This window comes from Adiantum capillus-veneris, chromosome 27, assembly GCF_014529385.1.
Source record: "Adiantum capillus-veneris isolate H3 chromosome 27, ASM1452938v2, whole genome shotgun sequence".
Lineage (NCBI taxonomy): Eukaryota > Viridiplantae > Streptophyta > Polypodiopsida > Polypodiales > Pteridaceae > Adiantum > Adiantum capillus-veneris.
This window is the reverse complement of record NC_140957.1, coordinates 51,838,866-51,854,583: the sequence shown is the minus strand read 5'-3', so window position 1 is coordinate 51,854,583 and position 15,718 is coordinate 51,838,866. Positions and strand designations below refer to the sequence as shown.

Genomic DNA, 15,718 nt, shown 5'->3' with positions numbered 1-15,718 from the left:
CTGACACACACACACCCAGACGCGCATGCGCGCTGTTCAGCTCCACCACTATAACGTGGTACACACACAGTAAACGGCACTCACCTGGGTACGGGGGAGTGTATCCACACTCTAGATAGATAGATAGAGAGAGAGAGCAGAAAGAGAACTCCAGGTCCGCAGAGTGGTACACACAGAGTACACGGAGCTCACCTTAGAAGGCGATGGTGATGGAGACGTCCTGCTCGTGGCTCTCTCTCTCTCTCTCTCTCTCTCTCTCTCACACACACACACACACACACACACACACACACACACACCGCGTCGCGGATAATGGTGGATTGGCTCTCTCACGTACGCAACGACCAACTAAAATTCCTCGACAGAGCGCAAGCGGCTATTTGCAAGCATGTGAACGTTTTAAAAAAAAACTTTTCTTTCTTCTTTTATACTTTCTCCTAAATAGCGACACATGGCAAGGCAAGAGCTGCCGCCATAGTATGTTAGTTTAGATACACACACACATACATATACATACACACACACAAGTAAGTACACACATATGTACGTACTTACATGCATACATAGATACCTAGAGACATTCAAAAGCGAGAATCAAGAAATGACAAAGATATAGTGTGAGTGTGCTCATGAGTAAGCTTGAAAAACTATATAGAGTTTTCATTCGAAACCGTTGGTATAACTCTTAAGTAATACCCCGGCTAATACGGTTCCCTCTTAAGTTCGAAACTCATTCTGTACCCTTCTCTTCCTCCATAAGCTTAGAACTCTTCTTCACCACCTACTCCTCCTCGTCTCCCTCAGTTCAAAAATCCGACCTTCTCAATCGCTGCTCGAAGACATGGCAAGCATGACAACGCTGCCGCTAGGGCGCTTGCCAAATGTAGCAGCAGAGAACCTGGCCTTCTTTTCATCGCTGGGCCTCAGCAAGCTGCAAATTTTTCCCTTGTCATATCCGTCTAAATTGCACCCTCCATGTCTGCAGGCGCCCATTGCCATAGTTGCAGCCGCAGCAGTCGCAGTACCAGCTACAGCTTCGAAATCTAAGAAAGGAAAGAGCCAAGAGAATGAAGGAATTCAGAAGGTCAGAAATGCAACCAACCACGCTCAACCGAAGCTTCAAAGCTTTCAACCCCTTCCAGTGCAGCGCATCATTCGTGAACGAAAAGCAGCAGCTTCTGCCAAGGGCACTCCCAGGTTCTCCAAGGCTGCCCGTCGCTTCTACAATGAAACATTCAGACAACCTCAACGGCTCAGCAAGGTTCTCGCTGCTGCTGGAGGTTGGCTTCTTTTGTTAGAGAGAGAGAGAGAGAGAGAGAGAGAGAGAGAGAGAGAGAGAATGGACTCATGAACGGGCACATGAAAAGAAAAAGGCTGCTTCTTAAAGGCTCTCTTACATGAGTTGCATTCTATAAAGAGTTTCCACCATCTTCGTGAACAAGAGAGAAGTCTTGATGTTATAGAAGATTTTCCTTGCTCATTACTTCGTTAGTCGAGTGGGAATTTTCCTTGTAAGAGTTTTTCCTCTATTTTAAACGCCCATTTTCCATTCTTCCTGACTTCTCTGACTTTTACTAAGTTTGATGGAGGATTCCAACATAGACAAAGAGGACAACCTTGGCTAAATCTTTCTTTGTGTATAATTGTCGCTATAATAGATTCCTTTTGGTGTGACTCTTGTTCTCCCTTTTCTTGAACAATGTGAAGCCTCTTTTCTGCTATCTATCTGTATAACCCTTTTTTCTGTTTGATCATTGGAGGATTTTTTCTAACAAAATGTTTTAAATTTGCATTTGCTTATTTGACTCATCGCTGAGATGCTGTGCTGATTGGCCATGTGACATTGATTCATCTCTCGCCTTTTTGTATACCTCCATTTCTTAAAACCTTGTCTAATGTTATGATATATCCTTATCTTTCTTGATGAGATTTGTCTAATAGTAGTAAGCATTCTTGTTCTTTCCTCATTTCCTGTATTAAATAGAGTTTCTTTGCTGATTGCGTATTGATTTCAATGCAAAGGAGACACCGCTTTGGAGGCTCTGGATATGGTAGGGACATTGAATTGGGATCCTCGTGACTGGTAGTTCATTTTTTGAGTACACTATAGGCCTTGGGAGGAGGATTATCTTGAGGATGCTACGCCCAGCTCATCGTCTACGTCAGTTGGAGGTATGGCAGGATCAACGCATTTCTCCAACTTTTCAACGTCAGTTTTGGTCATGCATTTGGACCTTGGACCCTCAGGATCAGCTGCTGGATATGTTACTTCAGGTCGATGATTGCACAGGTAGGATTGCCTATTGGCACTTGGGGTGCGATTGCAGGTCATCATCTGACTTGCCAGAGATGTACTTTACAGCTTGAGTGTAATCACTTCCGGCGACGGAGCGGATGGAAACACAGAGATAACTGCAATCTACACACTTGGCAATACTTTAGGACTTCAAAATACTTCAATAACTGTGAAAGAAAGAGAGAGTAGTCGACGCGGCATGGCGGAGTTGTGAGCCAAGACGCAATTGCCCCAAAGTCTGACACCCCTTTCGGTATTTCTTTATTATTTCACTCAGCAATGTCACGTGCGCATCTAACCCTATGTGCATGTTGACAAGCTACTTCATGACTTAGGGTAGTTGCATTTCCTCTGGTTGCACACATCATGATCATCAACATTACAGTCAGTACCCATCAAGAGCATTTTACAGCGCATAGAACCTATTTTCCCTATTTTAGCCATTTTTCACTTATTATTCATAAGTGACTTTTTGGGAAACTGGGTAGGGCAATTTGGCTAAGTTAATATATAAAAAAGCTAGCGCTAGCACTTTCTGGCAAAAGAGGCAGCAGGGAACCGAGTTCTGGCAGTGCACCTTCTTAGCAAGACCGGCGGGACTTAGCGTTTTTCAGCCATCAAGACACAGATAGCGTTTTCTGCAGCAGATCAGCGTTTTGCAGTTTGTAGCAAATCACCTAGCATTTGCAAATGCCTAGATCAGCCTGGCGTTTTTGCAGACAACAGATCAGCCTAGCATTTTTGCATTTGCAGATTACCATCAGCTTGTTGCAGATTTCCGGCGACAGAACCCACTTTTGCATCAGCGTTTTCAGTTTTCAGCAGTCAGACTCCGCACCGCAGCCCCCAAACCTTGCAGATCTCACCTTTCCGCAGCATATCCTCATCGCACGGTCAGATCAGCCAGAGTTTGCAGATTCAGCCGGCTATTAGCAGATTTCAGCATTTGTGTTTTTAGCGCATCGTCGTCGCCGTCGTCACCGACATAGAGTCAGAATTAGCAGATAAAAGATTTGCAGATTTTAGCCCCTAGCGTTTTCAGTTTTCAGCCCGTCTCGTCGTCGCCATCGTCGGCAAGACCATTGCATTTAGACCATTGTAGAGATTTGCACAATCAATAGCAAAGACTTCTCTCGCCATCGAGAGAGGGGCCCTTGGAGGAGGGTTTGACAATTTTTCTTGTGTCGTATTCTTCTCTCTCTATCTCTCAGTCTCAATAGCTTCATGCACAGTGTTTACCCACTTTGTTTGTGATCATTTGCACTATCTCACTGAAGGAATGGAAGGCTCTCCCTTCCGTAAGTAAAAGGAATCCTTGAGCACAGTTCAGAGCACTCATCTCGAGCAAAGTTCAACATGTACTTCTGATGTACCTTACACCCGAGGGTCCGACTCTCTCCGAGACTCTATGTCCAAATCCCGTCGAGAAGTGGCCGTCTAGGCACTTATAAGGTACAAGGGATGCCCAAAAGCAGAGCCCCAAAAGCATCAAATGCAAAGGCACTTGATCCCAAAAGCATCTGCAGTCAAAAGCTCAATTAAAAATCTGCCCATGGCTGCAAGCACAAAAAGCGGAGATCCGTACAGTAGTGCCATGTTATTAGTCTTGCAAATTACGGATGTCCATATAGCTACCACATCATCAATCTTTTCCCGCAAATTTTTATGTATGTGTGTGCCTTTTATAGTTTAGGCCCCTCGACAGAACTTTATAAGTTGGTAATTCTTATGTATCTTTCTCTCTACTAATCTTTTAGGCCTCTTGGCCGGTTCCTGCAAAATTCAGTAAAGCTAGTTCAATACCGAAGGCCACACAAATCCTCCTAGCACCATGTAGATGACTTCAGATGCAGATCCCACATAGGGAGACTGTTCATGGCACAAAGGATTTCGGCTTTGACCAAGAGCTTGACATGGACCACCTTTAGGGTGAGTGAGTCTGGGGTGGGTCAAATGAACGTAGTGATCCGATGCGTTGATGACCTCGACGCAGAAGCCCTAACCCTAAAGTATGTCAGATACCGCCTTCTAAAATTAAAGCAATCGTCCTCTATTGCAGGATACAAAATGTTCACACTTCTAATATTTCAAATCTCACAATTGGTCATTTAGTCATGCATTCTTCTGTCATGATGGCAAGAGAGAAGCTAGCTGCAGACTCCTCTAGTGCGTGTGACAATCTGTCTTATGGTAAGTTTCTTAACCAATGCCTATAAAAGATCATTGGATCTTGCTTGGATGTAGATCACACCCCCAAGATCATCATAATCATAATGATCATACTCCCAATCAAAATGGAAAGGAGGTGTGAATAATTGCATGTGATCAGAGGGCAAGTTCCCAACCGATGTCTCTCTGGATGCGATTGTTCATCCAAAGTCTATGGAGTCACAAAAGTGAACATCTACCTCATTGTATGACGAAAGCATGCCATCGACATACCATGCCAAATTCATAATCATCATTCATCATTCCTTATCATCATACATTCATTCAAAATTCATGGTTTTAATTATCAAATCGGATTCATTCATAAGCCGCTGTCGCTCCTTGAGTAGCTGGAATATTGAAGTCCAACAATAACTCTTTGTTCTTGTGCTTCAATTGGATCGTTCATTCTCTTTTGTCAAATTGGCCATGATACTTGTATAACCAAGGCATGCCCAATAGAACATCACATCTTGCCAAATCCATAATGTAGAAGTCAATTGGATTTGCAAATGTTTGAGTTTGAAGCCGAAGTGATCCAATCAATGGTGTTGATGATAAATAAGTCCCATTGGCCATTTGTGCTTCAATCTGTGTCCCCCTTAGCAAATTCCTGAATCAAAGAGGATAAGGGCATCTTAATCTGTAACTTGTCCCATAGCTTTACATGGTTCATTGGATGTGTCGATGGCAGGAAGACCTATCAAATCAGAAATCAATCCAACCGAGGGTTGGGGTTTCTTCTGTTTGGTATTTTCATATGGGAGCGATCTTTTGATATTGGGGTTTTCCGGACAGTTCGAGGAAGTATGGCTATGAAGGTCACATTTTTAACACCTTTCTATTGTACCATTTCTATGACAGTCAGTTGTCGGGTATAAGTATTTGAGATTGTATTAGCGTTCTTTCTTCATAATGTGGTAACCCACTCTCGCATGTGACATAAGTTGACGCATACTTGAGACCACTATCCCTCTACAGTATTCTCGCAATGGAAAAGGTAGGCCCACAATGTACTTCTCAATCTATTGTGCAAAAGTAATATCTCAAAAAGTGGAAACGGGTAGATAAGCGTCCCAAAATCTTTGGTTGTATGTAGGGAAAGTGTCATCCGTCAGTCTCTGTTTTTGTTGTTTAGCTAAATATACCAATGGTTGTACCACATAATGGGCATGTGTCTCCTCAGGGTGCCTTTGAATGGAAGGGCTAGGTGGATTTCCTCCTTCGGCTAAAGCCAGGGTTTCAGAGTACTCAAGGCGAGTTTGGGGTGCCACAAGGCAATTTTGATATGGCTGGTTTTTCCAATCAACAAGCAAATATGGCCTAATGGCCAAGGAGCACAAATGATTCCAACCACTACACCCATGTTGCAGACACTTCCCTATGACATTTTAACAGTGCTTGACAAGCCAAAACCATACAAAGAAGGTGGTGCAGCTTGTCAGTAAGTGAAGTTCGACACTTTCAGTGTTTTGAAGACAAGACGAAGGCTCTTACCTTCCTCCAACAGTTTGATACAACATATACAGGGAGGAATTTTACAGAGACTTCGAAGGTTCGGAAAGCTGCAACTTTCTTAAAAGGAACTGCGCGTATTTGTGCCATTGATGGAGGAAATAGAAAAAAACTGCTGTGGGCTGCGTAAATGGCTCATGAATTTTTGTACAAAGAATAGAGTGGCCACCCTTACTCAATTAATGGAGGTTGCCAACATTGGTAAGGCCTTGTTGAAAGGAAGAGATATTCGATTCAAGGGCAACGTGAAAGGGGGTCAGTCAAAGAAAAATTCAACAAAGAAGGCCTTTGCAAAAGCGACCCTTGAAGCTTTTCAGGGGTTAGCAAAAGCAGAGAAAGCTAAAGACTCAACTGAGACTTTTGGAGGACAGGCCAAGAAACAGAAGAAGCCTTTTGTGTGTTAGTCTTTCTAGGAAAAAAGGCTTTAATGGCTGAGGGTCAATGTTTCATTTGCGAGCATCCTGGTCACTCTGCTGCCAATTATCCAAAGTAGAAAAGGCCAATTGACTCGGATGACAAAGAGGACAGGAAAGGAAAGAAGCCCAAACTTACGGCCGGTTTAGTGTCAGATATGATGGGGGGTAGGCCAAACTCTGATGCCAATGAGCTATGCAGAGCGTGTGGTAAAGTCACGGATCAAACAACGCTTATTTTCTTTGATCCATGTGCAAAGGCAAACTTTATCTCACTAGAGTTGGCTATCAAGGGGTACACAGTTGAGGCAAGTTGGCATGTCTTTGCTATTTAGAGTGTGTAACTCCCATCATCTCCCATCATTGGAAAGCTGCGTCTACATATTCAGTCACATGTGGACACATCAGAGTTTAATATCATGCCTTTGGAAGGGTGCGATGCTTTGTTCCAAATCCCTTGTATGTTCCGTGTACATGGAGTGCTAGATGTCTTCAACAAAAAGATCACCTTGCGGCAGAACTCACATCTTGGATGTAAAGCTAAAAGGAGAGTTGCCCCTATTGTATCACTTTGTAATTAAAAATCATCTTTCTGGGTGCTTGATTTTTGCACGTGTTTCATATAATTGTCAGTCAAATTTATCTTTGCTAGATAAAGAAAGGTGAGCATTTTTGCGAGAGTTTAGTGTTACAAACTACTGACGTGTCAAAGCCTAAAGGAGCCAACTTGCAGATGCCGGTCGAGGGGCCTAAACCCTAGAAGAAGCAGAAGCAACAACATATTTTCGAAAATTGCCTAACTGTTGATGATGGGCAGATTTCCGAAAATTGCACTGGCATGATGATGTGGCAGGCTGTACGGATTTCTGCGTTTCGCGCTGGTTGATGACATGGTAGGCTGTACGGATTTCCGTGATTTACGATGGCAGCTTTTTGGCTTTGCTTTTGGACCAAATGCTTTTGAGTTTGAAGGCTTTTTACTTTAAACTGCTTTTGGGGCCTAGGGCCTTTAAATATGAGGTTTGGGCTCATTCTCTGGCATGCTTCCTGGAGAAGGTGCATAGTTTGGAGTACTGGCTTGTATTGTGTTGATGCAATATAAAGAAATACCGAAAGGGGCGCCAAGGTTTGGGGCCAATACACTCTGGGGTGGAATTCCGCCACTCCGTGTCGCGTGTCGTTTCTCTCTTTCAGTCGTTATTTGAAGTGCTTAAAGTTGTTCAGTTTGTTCTTTTCTATGGGCACGTGGTGCCCGTCTTGTGACAGTGGTATCAGAGCATCAAGCGTGTGCTTTTTTGAAAGCATACCGGTCCTACCAAAGAGTAGACAGAGCAAGATCGCACTTCTAAAGTTCGTTGGAAATTTTGGCTTCGTGTTCCAACCCCGGACTTACTAGCCACTCCCACCCTTACTACATCGCGCATCGGGCGCGTTCCCTTCTTCACCGCTCAGGTCTTATAGGGCATAAGCCAGAAAGATCACTTACAAGAGAAGAATCCAAGATTTATTTCGAGGCAGTGCTATGCAGATGTTGATAGCTACCAAGCAACATACTCCAAGTACTTGGCAAGCTTTCAAGAAAACTTTTGCCCAAAGTTATATGGTTTCTGACATCTTACTTTGGAGTGCAACTTCTGGCAGAGTGGGGTATTTTGAAATGCTTGCCATGGAAACCCTAGCAGATTATAACTTGAGGTTTCTCGACATCTTCCAATAGATGTCTCTTCACGAGCAGATGACCTTGGAGGTCAAGTGCGATTGCTACCTTGGGACTACCATCACCGCCAGAGGAACAGTGTTTGTCCAAGAGCTGATGGACCATGCTGTGCTCGGCTATGACCCTATGGAATGAACCTAACCATAATTTTTTTTGGTGCAGGTTTTAGGATGGAAAGTCAGTCGACTTTTCGAGCTCGACTGATGTCGAGATTGCTTTTTAAGTTTGAAATCTGTTTGAGAACTTGTTTGGTGATCCTGTTGGAATTTGTTTGAAATGGATGGTATCTGTTTTGAATTTGTTTTGGTGCCAATTTGAAATGTTTGATTCTGGTTTCATTGATTGGTGATTTTACTCCCGGGTGGAGTAGTGAGAAATGATGTTTGAGAATGCTTGTTCATACTCATGGCTCGGACCCTTGTGGTTATTTGCGGGGGGAATATTGAATGATTGAAAAGCGTTGTTTTTTTTTTTTTTTGTTACTCATGGCCCGGACCCTTGTGGTTATTTACGGGGGGAGTATTGTTGTTGTGACTCCCGGCCCGGACCTGGATGTTTATGCGGGAGGAGTATTAAGAAGTCTGAGCAGTGGTTACTCTCAGCACCTCCAAACGACGCAGGCTGCGGTCTGGGGGGTGTTTGGTTGTAAAAAGCCTCTATGTCTCATGGCCCGGACCTTGTTAGGTTATTTGTGGGAGGAGTGATGAGGGAGTCGTTGAACAGCTCATGGCCCGGACCTGGATGGTTATTTGTGGGGGGAGTGTTCATCGGCGGCTTTATGTTTCTATGTCTTGTAACATGCATATGTAAGCATTTGTGTTGCATTGTGATGTGCCAATTACTGAATATTCCTAATTGGATGAGATTGCGTGGGTATGTAATGTAATTTTAATGCATCAAGACACCCGTGGAAGATCAGTACGGTCTAGGTGTGATAGTTAATTTTACTACGCCGGAATATCAAGAGTTCCAATTTGGATGAAAGGAGAAGCTAACTCCTTGATCAAAACAGCCGAAAGGAGAAGCTAACTCCTTGATCAAAAAAGCCGAAAGGAGAAGCTAACTCCTTAACAAAAAGAGCAAACTAATTGTCCCTTGGAATGTCCCTCCGAATGACCCTCGGAAATTTTTGAGCTGACTTGAGTTGTTTTGCAGATATGCTGTAATTGCGGACGATTACTCTCTTTCAAGAAGGGGAGATGTCACAAACTGTTGATGTGTCAAAGCCTAAAGAATGGAGCCAACTTGCAGATGCAGGCCGAGGGGCCTAAACCCTAGAAGAAGCAGAAGCAACAACATATTTTCGAAATTGCCTAACTGTTGATGACGTGGCAGGCTGTACGGATTTCCGCGTTTCGTGCTGGTTGATGACTTGGCAGGCTGTACGGATTTCTGTGATTTACGCTGGTAGCTTTTTGGCTTTGCTTTTGGACCAGATGCTTTTGAGTTTGAAGGCTTTTTACTGTAAACTGCTTTTGGGGCCTAGGGCCTTTAAATATGAGGATTGGGCTCATTCTCTGGCATGCTTCCTGGAGAAGGTGCAGAGTCTGGAGTACCGGCTTGTACTGTGTTGATGCAGTATAAAGAAATACCGAAAGGGGCGCCAAGGTTTGGGGCCAATACACTCTGGGGTGGAATTCCGCCATGTCTCGTGTTGTCTCTCTTTCAATCGTTATTCGAAGTGCTTAAAGTTGTTCAGTCTGTTCTTTTCTATGGGCACGAGGTGCCCGTCTTGTGACATTTAGTGACTGTTTCTCTGATTCATTACCGTCTCAGTTGCCGCCAAGAAGCCTGATGATCATACTATAGATTTGGTGCCAAGGTTGTAGCCCACCAAACCTCCCTACAGGGTTAGTGCAGATTAGGAGCCAAGTAGAGGGCCTATTAGAAAAAAGGTTGATTCAACCTAGTTCTTCACCCTTTTGCTCTCCAGTGCTTTTAGTGTAGAAGAAAGATGGCTATTGTATGCAATCGAGGAAGTTTGCGATTTCAAGAGGGAGTTATGTCACGAGACTGTGACAAACACTAACTTTATTTGTTGGTTTCCTTTCTTTGATATTTATTTAATTTTGGGACCCTCTTCTTGAAATCACAAATGCGGTCGTCGGCTGAGAGAGTCACCCGCAGGAGTCGAGGCCAGGCAGCCACGAAATGGTTGGGCCGATCGCCACTAGAACCTGACTAGTAAAGAAGTTGGCTAGGTTCAGTTAAAGTCTTTTAGACCCCTTGGCAGGACTTTATAAGGGGATGATGAATTAAACCAAATAGGGCAAACTAGACACATGGCAGTACGAGAGCAACCTGTAGACCAACACACACTCCAAAAGGCCTCATCCCAGCTGGGGGTGCTCAAATATGAGAGGGGAGGCTGAGTTTCAGTTTTGTGAGTGGATTTTTAGGTTTGAAGCTTTAATGGAGAGCTTGCCTCCTTCCCTTGTCTCATGTAGCGTAATGATTTGCTCTCGTGCATCTCTCTCTCCCCTTTGCACATATGGTAATGCCCCACTATTTGGGCTACTCAGATGACCATGTACAGTTCTAAATAGAACCTAGATTAGCTAATTGCTAATCCCCCACACGTACGCACAATTCTATTGCGACAAATTGCGAAAACGGAGAGTTGTCTCGAGTGAAAACTTGCCCAAATCAAAGAGGAATCATCTCATTGTGCGCGGGAGCTCCTAAGACAGACGTGTGCTCCGCTTGAAACAATCCAAAAAAGAGAATAACAGCCTGCTGTGTTTATTTGTAGGTTTAGGGTTTCGCAACTAAATTGCAAGATAACACCAAGGGAGCCTCGCGGACCAAAACAGGAAATTACAGCATGCTGAAATTGACCTGCAGCTCACCGGAAAGCTGCTAAAGTGCATCCGTCCTAGACACGTACTTTTGACCTACAGGGGTTTTGGTGTCGTTATGCTACCAAAATTGGGTTGAAAACCTGCAATTTCAGCCCTTGACAGGTTTGGACAGCTTGGTGAGAGTTCGGTGTAAGTGTTCGGGTAGTTTGTATAGCACCCTAGATGATAATTCCCTTAATCGACCTATAATAGACAACAAATGACATCAAGGGATCCTGTGTCGCAAGCATGAAAAGGGCAGATCCAAGCCTATGTTGTGTCACTTCTCCTTCCATGCTACCTCTTCCTTTTTCGTTGTCGTTGCAGTGGGTCATGCGTCTACTACAATGTCAGACTCGTAGAATGCAGATTCGTAGATGCGACACACTCGAAGTAGCAGACATGTGCGAGAGAGAGAGAGAGAGAGAGAGAGAGAGAGAGAGAGAGAGAGAGAGAGAGAGAGAGAGAGAGAGAGAGAGAGAGAGAGAGAGAGAGAGAGAGATTTTTTACGTCTATGTCACGCCGAAATCGGCCTATGAGACAAATCAAATATACATGCTGTGTATGTCATCCGTCCATCGGAAAGACAAATAAAGTGAAATTGATACAAAACTGACTTGAAACTGAAAATAAGTAGGGATGTACTGAAGATGGTGATGGTGATATGTTGAGGGGATATCTCAGGAGGGATGGAGCTCTAGAGATCTCTAAGGATAAATGTATGTCTATATGCTCAGGGTAGTACAATCATGAGAGTGCATCAAGCTATCTAGCTCCATCTTGTACTAATGGGAGGGTGTAATATGTGGTACATGGGCGGGTTTGGTGCCAAGGCTGCCCGGATGAAAGCTGCAGGGTCAGCCCTCATCTAAGCCACACTCCTCAGTGGCACGTCGCTCTTGGGCCCGGATCTCCTCAATCTGTCGATGGTGGAGGCTCAAGCACCCCTGTAGCCAGTGACTCGTGGTCGTTGTTTTGCTCGGCTCGGCTCGGCCTGTGGGAGTGTCACTCCCCTCTGAGTGTCGGATGAGGGGCGGACTGTAACCCTCTGAAAGAAGTCTGAGAGTTGCAACTGTCTCCCCTCTGTCTGTGTAGTTGCGTGTGTCTGTAGTAGTATGTCACAAATTGGTGATGTGTCATGCTTGGGCGGCAGAGGACACCCCGGTAGAAAATGCTGACGTGGCTGCGGATTTTCGGCGGGGCTGACACGTGGCACTGTCGTATGGAATCCCGTGATTTCCGGCAGCTGTACGGACTTCCGTGTTTGGCGGGCTAATCAGCGGCAGCTTTTGCTGCTTTATGCTACGCAATTGAAGAAAGAGAGAGAGAGAGAGCTTTTGTTTGATTTATTACCTCTCTCTCTCTCTCTCTCTCTCTCTCTCGATGGTGATAAGCAGAAGGTTTTTTCTTTATTTTAAAAGCTTTTGATTTTCAGCTTTTGGGCTTTGCTTTTAGCATCCCTTGTAATCTTTAAATATGCAGGTAGGGCCTCATAACTTAGAGCATCTGGACGCTGAGTTTGAGTGTGAGTGCCTGTCCGCACTCTTGTACTTTAAACACAGATTAATACAAAAAGAAATATCGAAAGGGGCGCCAGTCTTTGGGGCCAATATCTCTAAGCACGGAACTCTGCCAGGCCAGTGTCAAATCAATTGTGAACTGTGAACTGTTTTGAAGTGTTTATTTGTGCTGACGCGGTAGATTCGCGAGTTGGAGTGTCCAAGTCTGTTACAGTGGTATCAGAGCACGGCCGATTTCTCTTCTACGAGAAATCTGATCCCTAGTTTTTTTTTGGGAAAATTACCAAAATACCGTGCTAATTTGTGGAAATTTTCAAAATACCCTTCAAATTTCAAATATTCCCAATATATCCCTCACCTTCAAATTTCCAAAATTCCCAAAATACCCCTGGCTGTGAGAGTAAATTTATCCAAAGATAATTTTTTTTTGTATCTTTTCATAAGAAGACTGAGTGTCTATCAATACAAGATACTAAAACTAGAATTTGAGTTGGTTATGTAGGCTTTTGAGATGAATTGCTTCATTATTTTTAGACATAATTGTCTTTTTTTGGGAGATAATTTGTGACAAATTACATGCTAAGCACTAAAAAACCTACATAACCAGCTCAAATTCTAGTTTTAGTATCTTGTATTTTAGTATCGTGAATAATCCAACTAAAAGAGATACAAAATTTTGGGAATTTCTGAAATTTGAGGGGTATTTTGGGAATTTCCACAAATTAGAGGGGTATTTTGGTAAATTTTTTTTTTTCTTCCGCGGCACTTATGGCTTCAGGCAATGATCAGTCGACTCCCTGTGCATCCGGAGATGCGGGAAGGGATCACAACGATGATTCATGCGAGGAGTATGGCCCGCCTCGGCCTACTCAGGCGGAGCTCGAAGAGGACTGATCGGCGACGCAACAAAGATGATGCTCAATTTTGCGAAGGACCCAAAATTTGCAAAATATATGAGCAAGACCTCTTTCGAGGAGGTGCACGCGCAGTGGCGGCAGACCACAGAAGCACCCAAGAAACCTCCTACTCCCAGGATGTACACGGAGCAAGAATTACAAGAGGTGGTTGATGCACGAATTGCTCAACTTTTTGACGCGCAAAACAAAGCTAAAAAGCACGACAAAAAGCAAAAGAATAGCGTTGACTTCTTGGGTTATTTGGGTCGTCAGTCTACTTTGAAAAGGCAAGAAAGCAGAAGAAGCGTGTTCGATTTGAAGGAGTACCCAGTTCTTCTTCTTCTTCTTCTTCTTCTTCCAGTTCTTCTAGCTCATCTGACTCGAGCAAAGAAGACTTGAAAGGCAAAAAGTGAAGCAAAAAGCAAAGCTTCGGAAAGGGCAAGAAAAAGGCAAAGAAGTCTAAATCTCGCCCCGTGATTGACAGTTCTACAGAGGACTCGTCTACAGACAATTTGGACTATGATGACAACAACTTTTATGCAAAGAAGAAGAATTTTTACAAAGCCAACCAGTATGACTTTCTGGAAGACAAAAGCAAGAAAGTTGGAGAGTTTAAGGAAGGTGGACAACTGGTACCACATTGCATGGGGCCTGAACCGAATCAAATGAACGGAAGTACAAACTTTGCCGCTTTTGGGGCAAAGTGAAAGATCAAGAAGTTCTTTTGAAGGAGCCAAGGCCAACTTCTTTTCACTTGGAAATGGCGGCTCGATTTAGAATTACGCCCGATAGGCTGAGGCCACAGGCAGAGGTAGTTCAAGTGGCACCTGGACGGGATTTTGCCATTACACCGAGCATTGGCAAACTTCGTTTGCAATGACAGGATTGTTTAGGGCACGAGGAGTTTTACGTATTTGCCTTGGAAGGTTGTGTTTTTCTACTCGAAATCCCTTGGTACCACAACAACAACGCCGTGGTTGACTACCGGGCTGAGAAAGCGACTTTGACAAATGAAGGGCTCAGAGATTGTACTTGATGAACTTCAGTTTCTTTACTCACTTTTTTTGGGAGAGAATTGAACGATGGATGAAGGTCGAATATGTTTTGACTTGAACAAGAGAACGCCAAGATTTTCTCCACACTCATGGCGATTGCTTTTCTGAGGGCTTGCTAGGCGAGTTACCATCCGCTTGTCCTAAAGATCATACTATTGATCTGATACCTGGAAGCACACCACCGAACCGGTCACCTTACCGTGTGAGCCGAGCACAGAACGAAGAGATTATGAACCAAGTGAAAGACCTCTTGGAAAAGGCTCTTGTTCAGCCTAGTACTCCAGTGTATTGCTCTCTAGTGTTGTTGGTTTTGAAGAAAGACGGATCTTGGAGAATGTGCATTGTTTAGAGAACTCTCAACAAAATCACCATCAAGAACAGATGTCCGATTCCTAGGATCGATGATATACTCGACAGATTACAGGGATCCTCGTGTTTTAGCAGGATTGATTTGAAGAGTGGATATCATCAGATCCGAATCGCGCCGAGAGACGTCTACAAGATAGCCTTTCGGACGACTTTTGGGTTATTTGAGTTTTTGGTGATGCCTTTTGGCTTAACCAATGCTCTTGCGACATTTAACCGGATGATGGACAGGATTTTTCAAGAGTACATACTATTTGTTGGCACTTTCTTTGACGTTGTTTTCTCCAAGAATGAGGCAGAACATAGAGATTATCTGCTTCAGGTCTTTCAGGCGTTACGAGATCACAAGTTAGTGATTAATGTGAAGAAAAGTGAATTTTTCCTATTTCCTACCAGAGATGCACTTTTTGAGACACATCGTGTCAGCAGCAGGAGTGCAAATGGATCCGGCCAAGATAGAGTATCTGTGATTGGCCCGATTTGAAGAATGTCCATGAAGTTGGAAGCTTCTTGGGATTATGTTCGTACTATAGGCGGTTCATTCGAACGTTTGGAGAGGTTGCTTCCCCTTTGCATATCTTGACACAGAAAGGAGTCCCTTTCTCGTGGGGACCCACATAAGCGACTGCCTTTCAGGAATTGAAACAGAATTTGACTACAAGACCAATTTTTGACTTTGCCGGATTTGCAGAAGTCGTTTGAAGTATATTGTGATACTTGTGGTCGTTGTCTGGATGCGGTCTTAATGCAAGAAGGCCAATGTCATTGCCTATGAAAGCCGATTGTTTTCAAGGCTGGAATTGATAGTACAGATATGTGAGAAAGAGCTTTTGGCGGCTATCCATGCTCTTATTCAGTGGCGGCATTACCTACTCGGAGCCGATTTCACGGT

At 43.9% G+C, this 15,718-nt stretch overlaps 1 protein-coding gene across 1 annotated transcript in view; it reads left to right on the top strand.

Annotated features, from left to right (window-relative positions):
* Window positions 1–703: 703 nt before the first annotated feature.
* LOC147421970 (putative ribosomal large subunit pseudouridine synthase SVR1, chloroplastic) overlaps window positions 704–15,718 on the top strand; it is a 106,300-nt gene continuing 91,285 nt past the window's right edge. Inside the window, exon 1 of the mRNA XM_086502620.1 lies at window positions 704–1,280. Coding sequence (XP_086358746.1) covers window positions 842–1,280 — 439 coding nt within the window. The 5' untranslated portion in view covers window positions 704–841. The remainder of the gene's footprint in view (window positions 1,281–15,718) is intronic.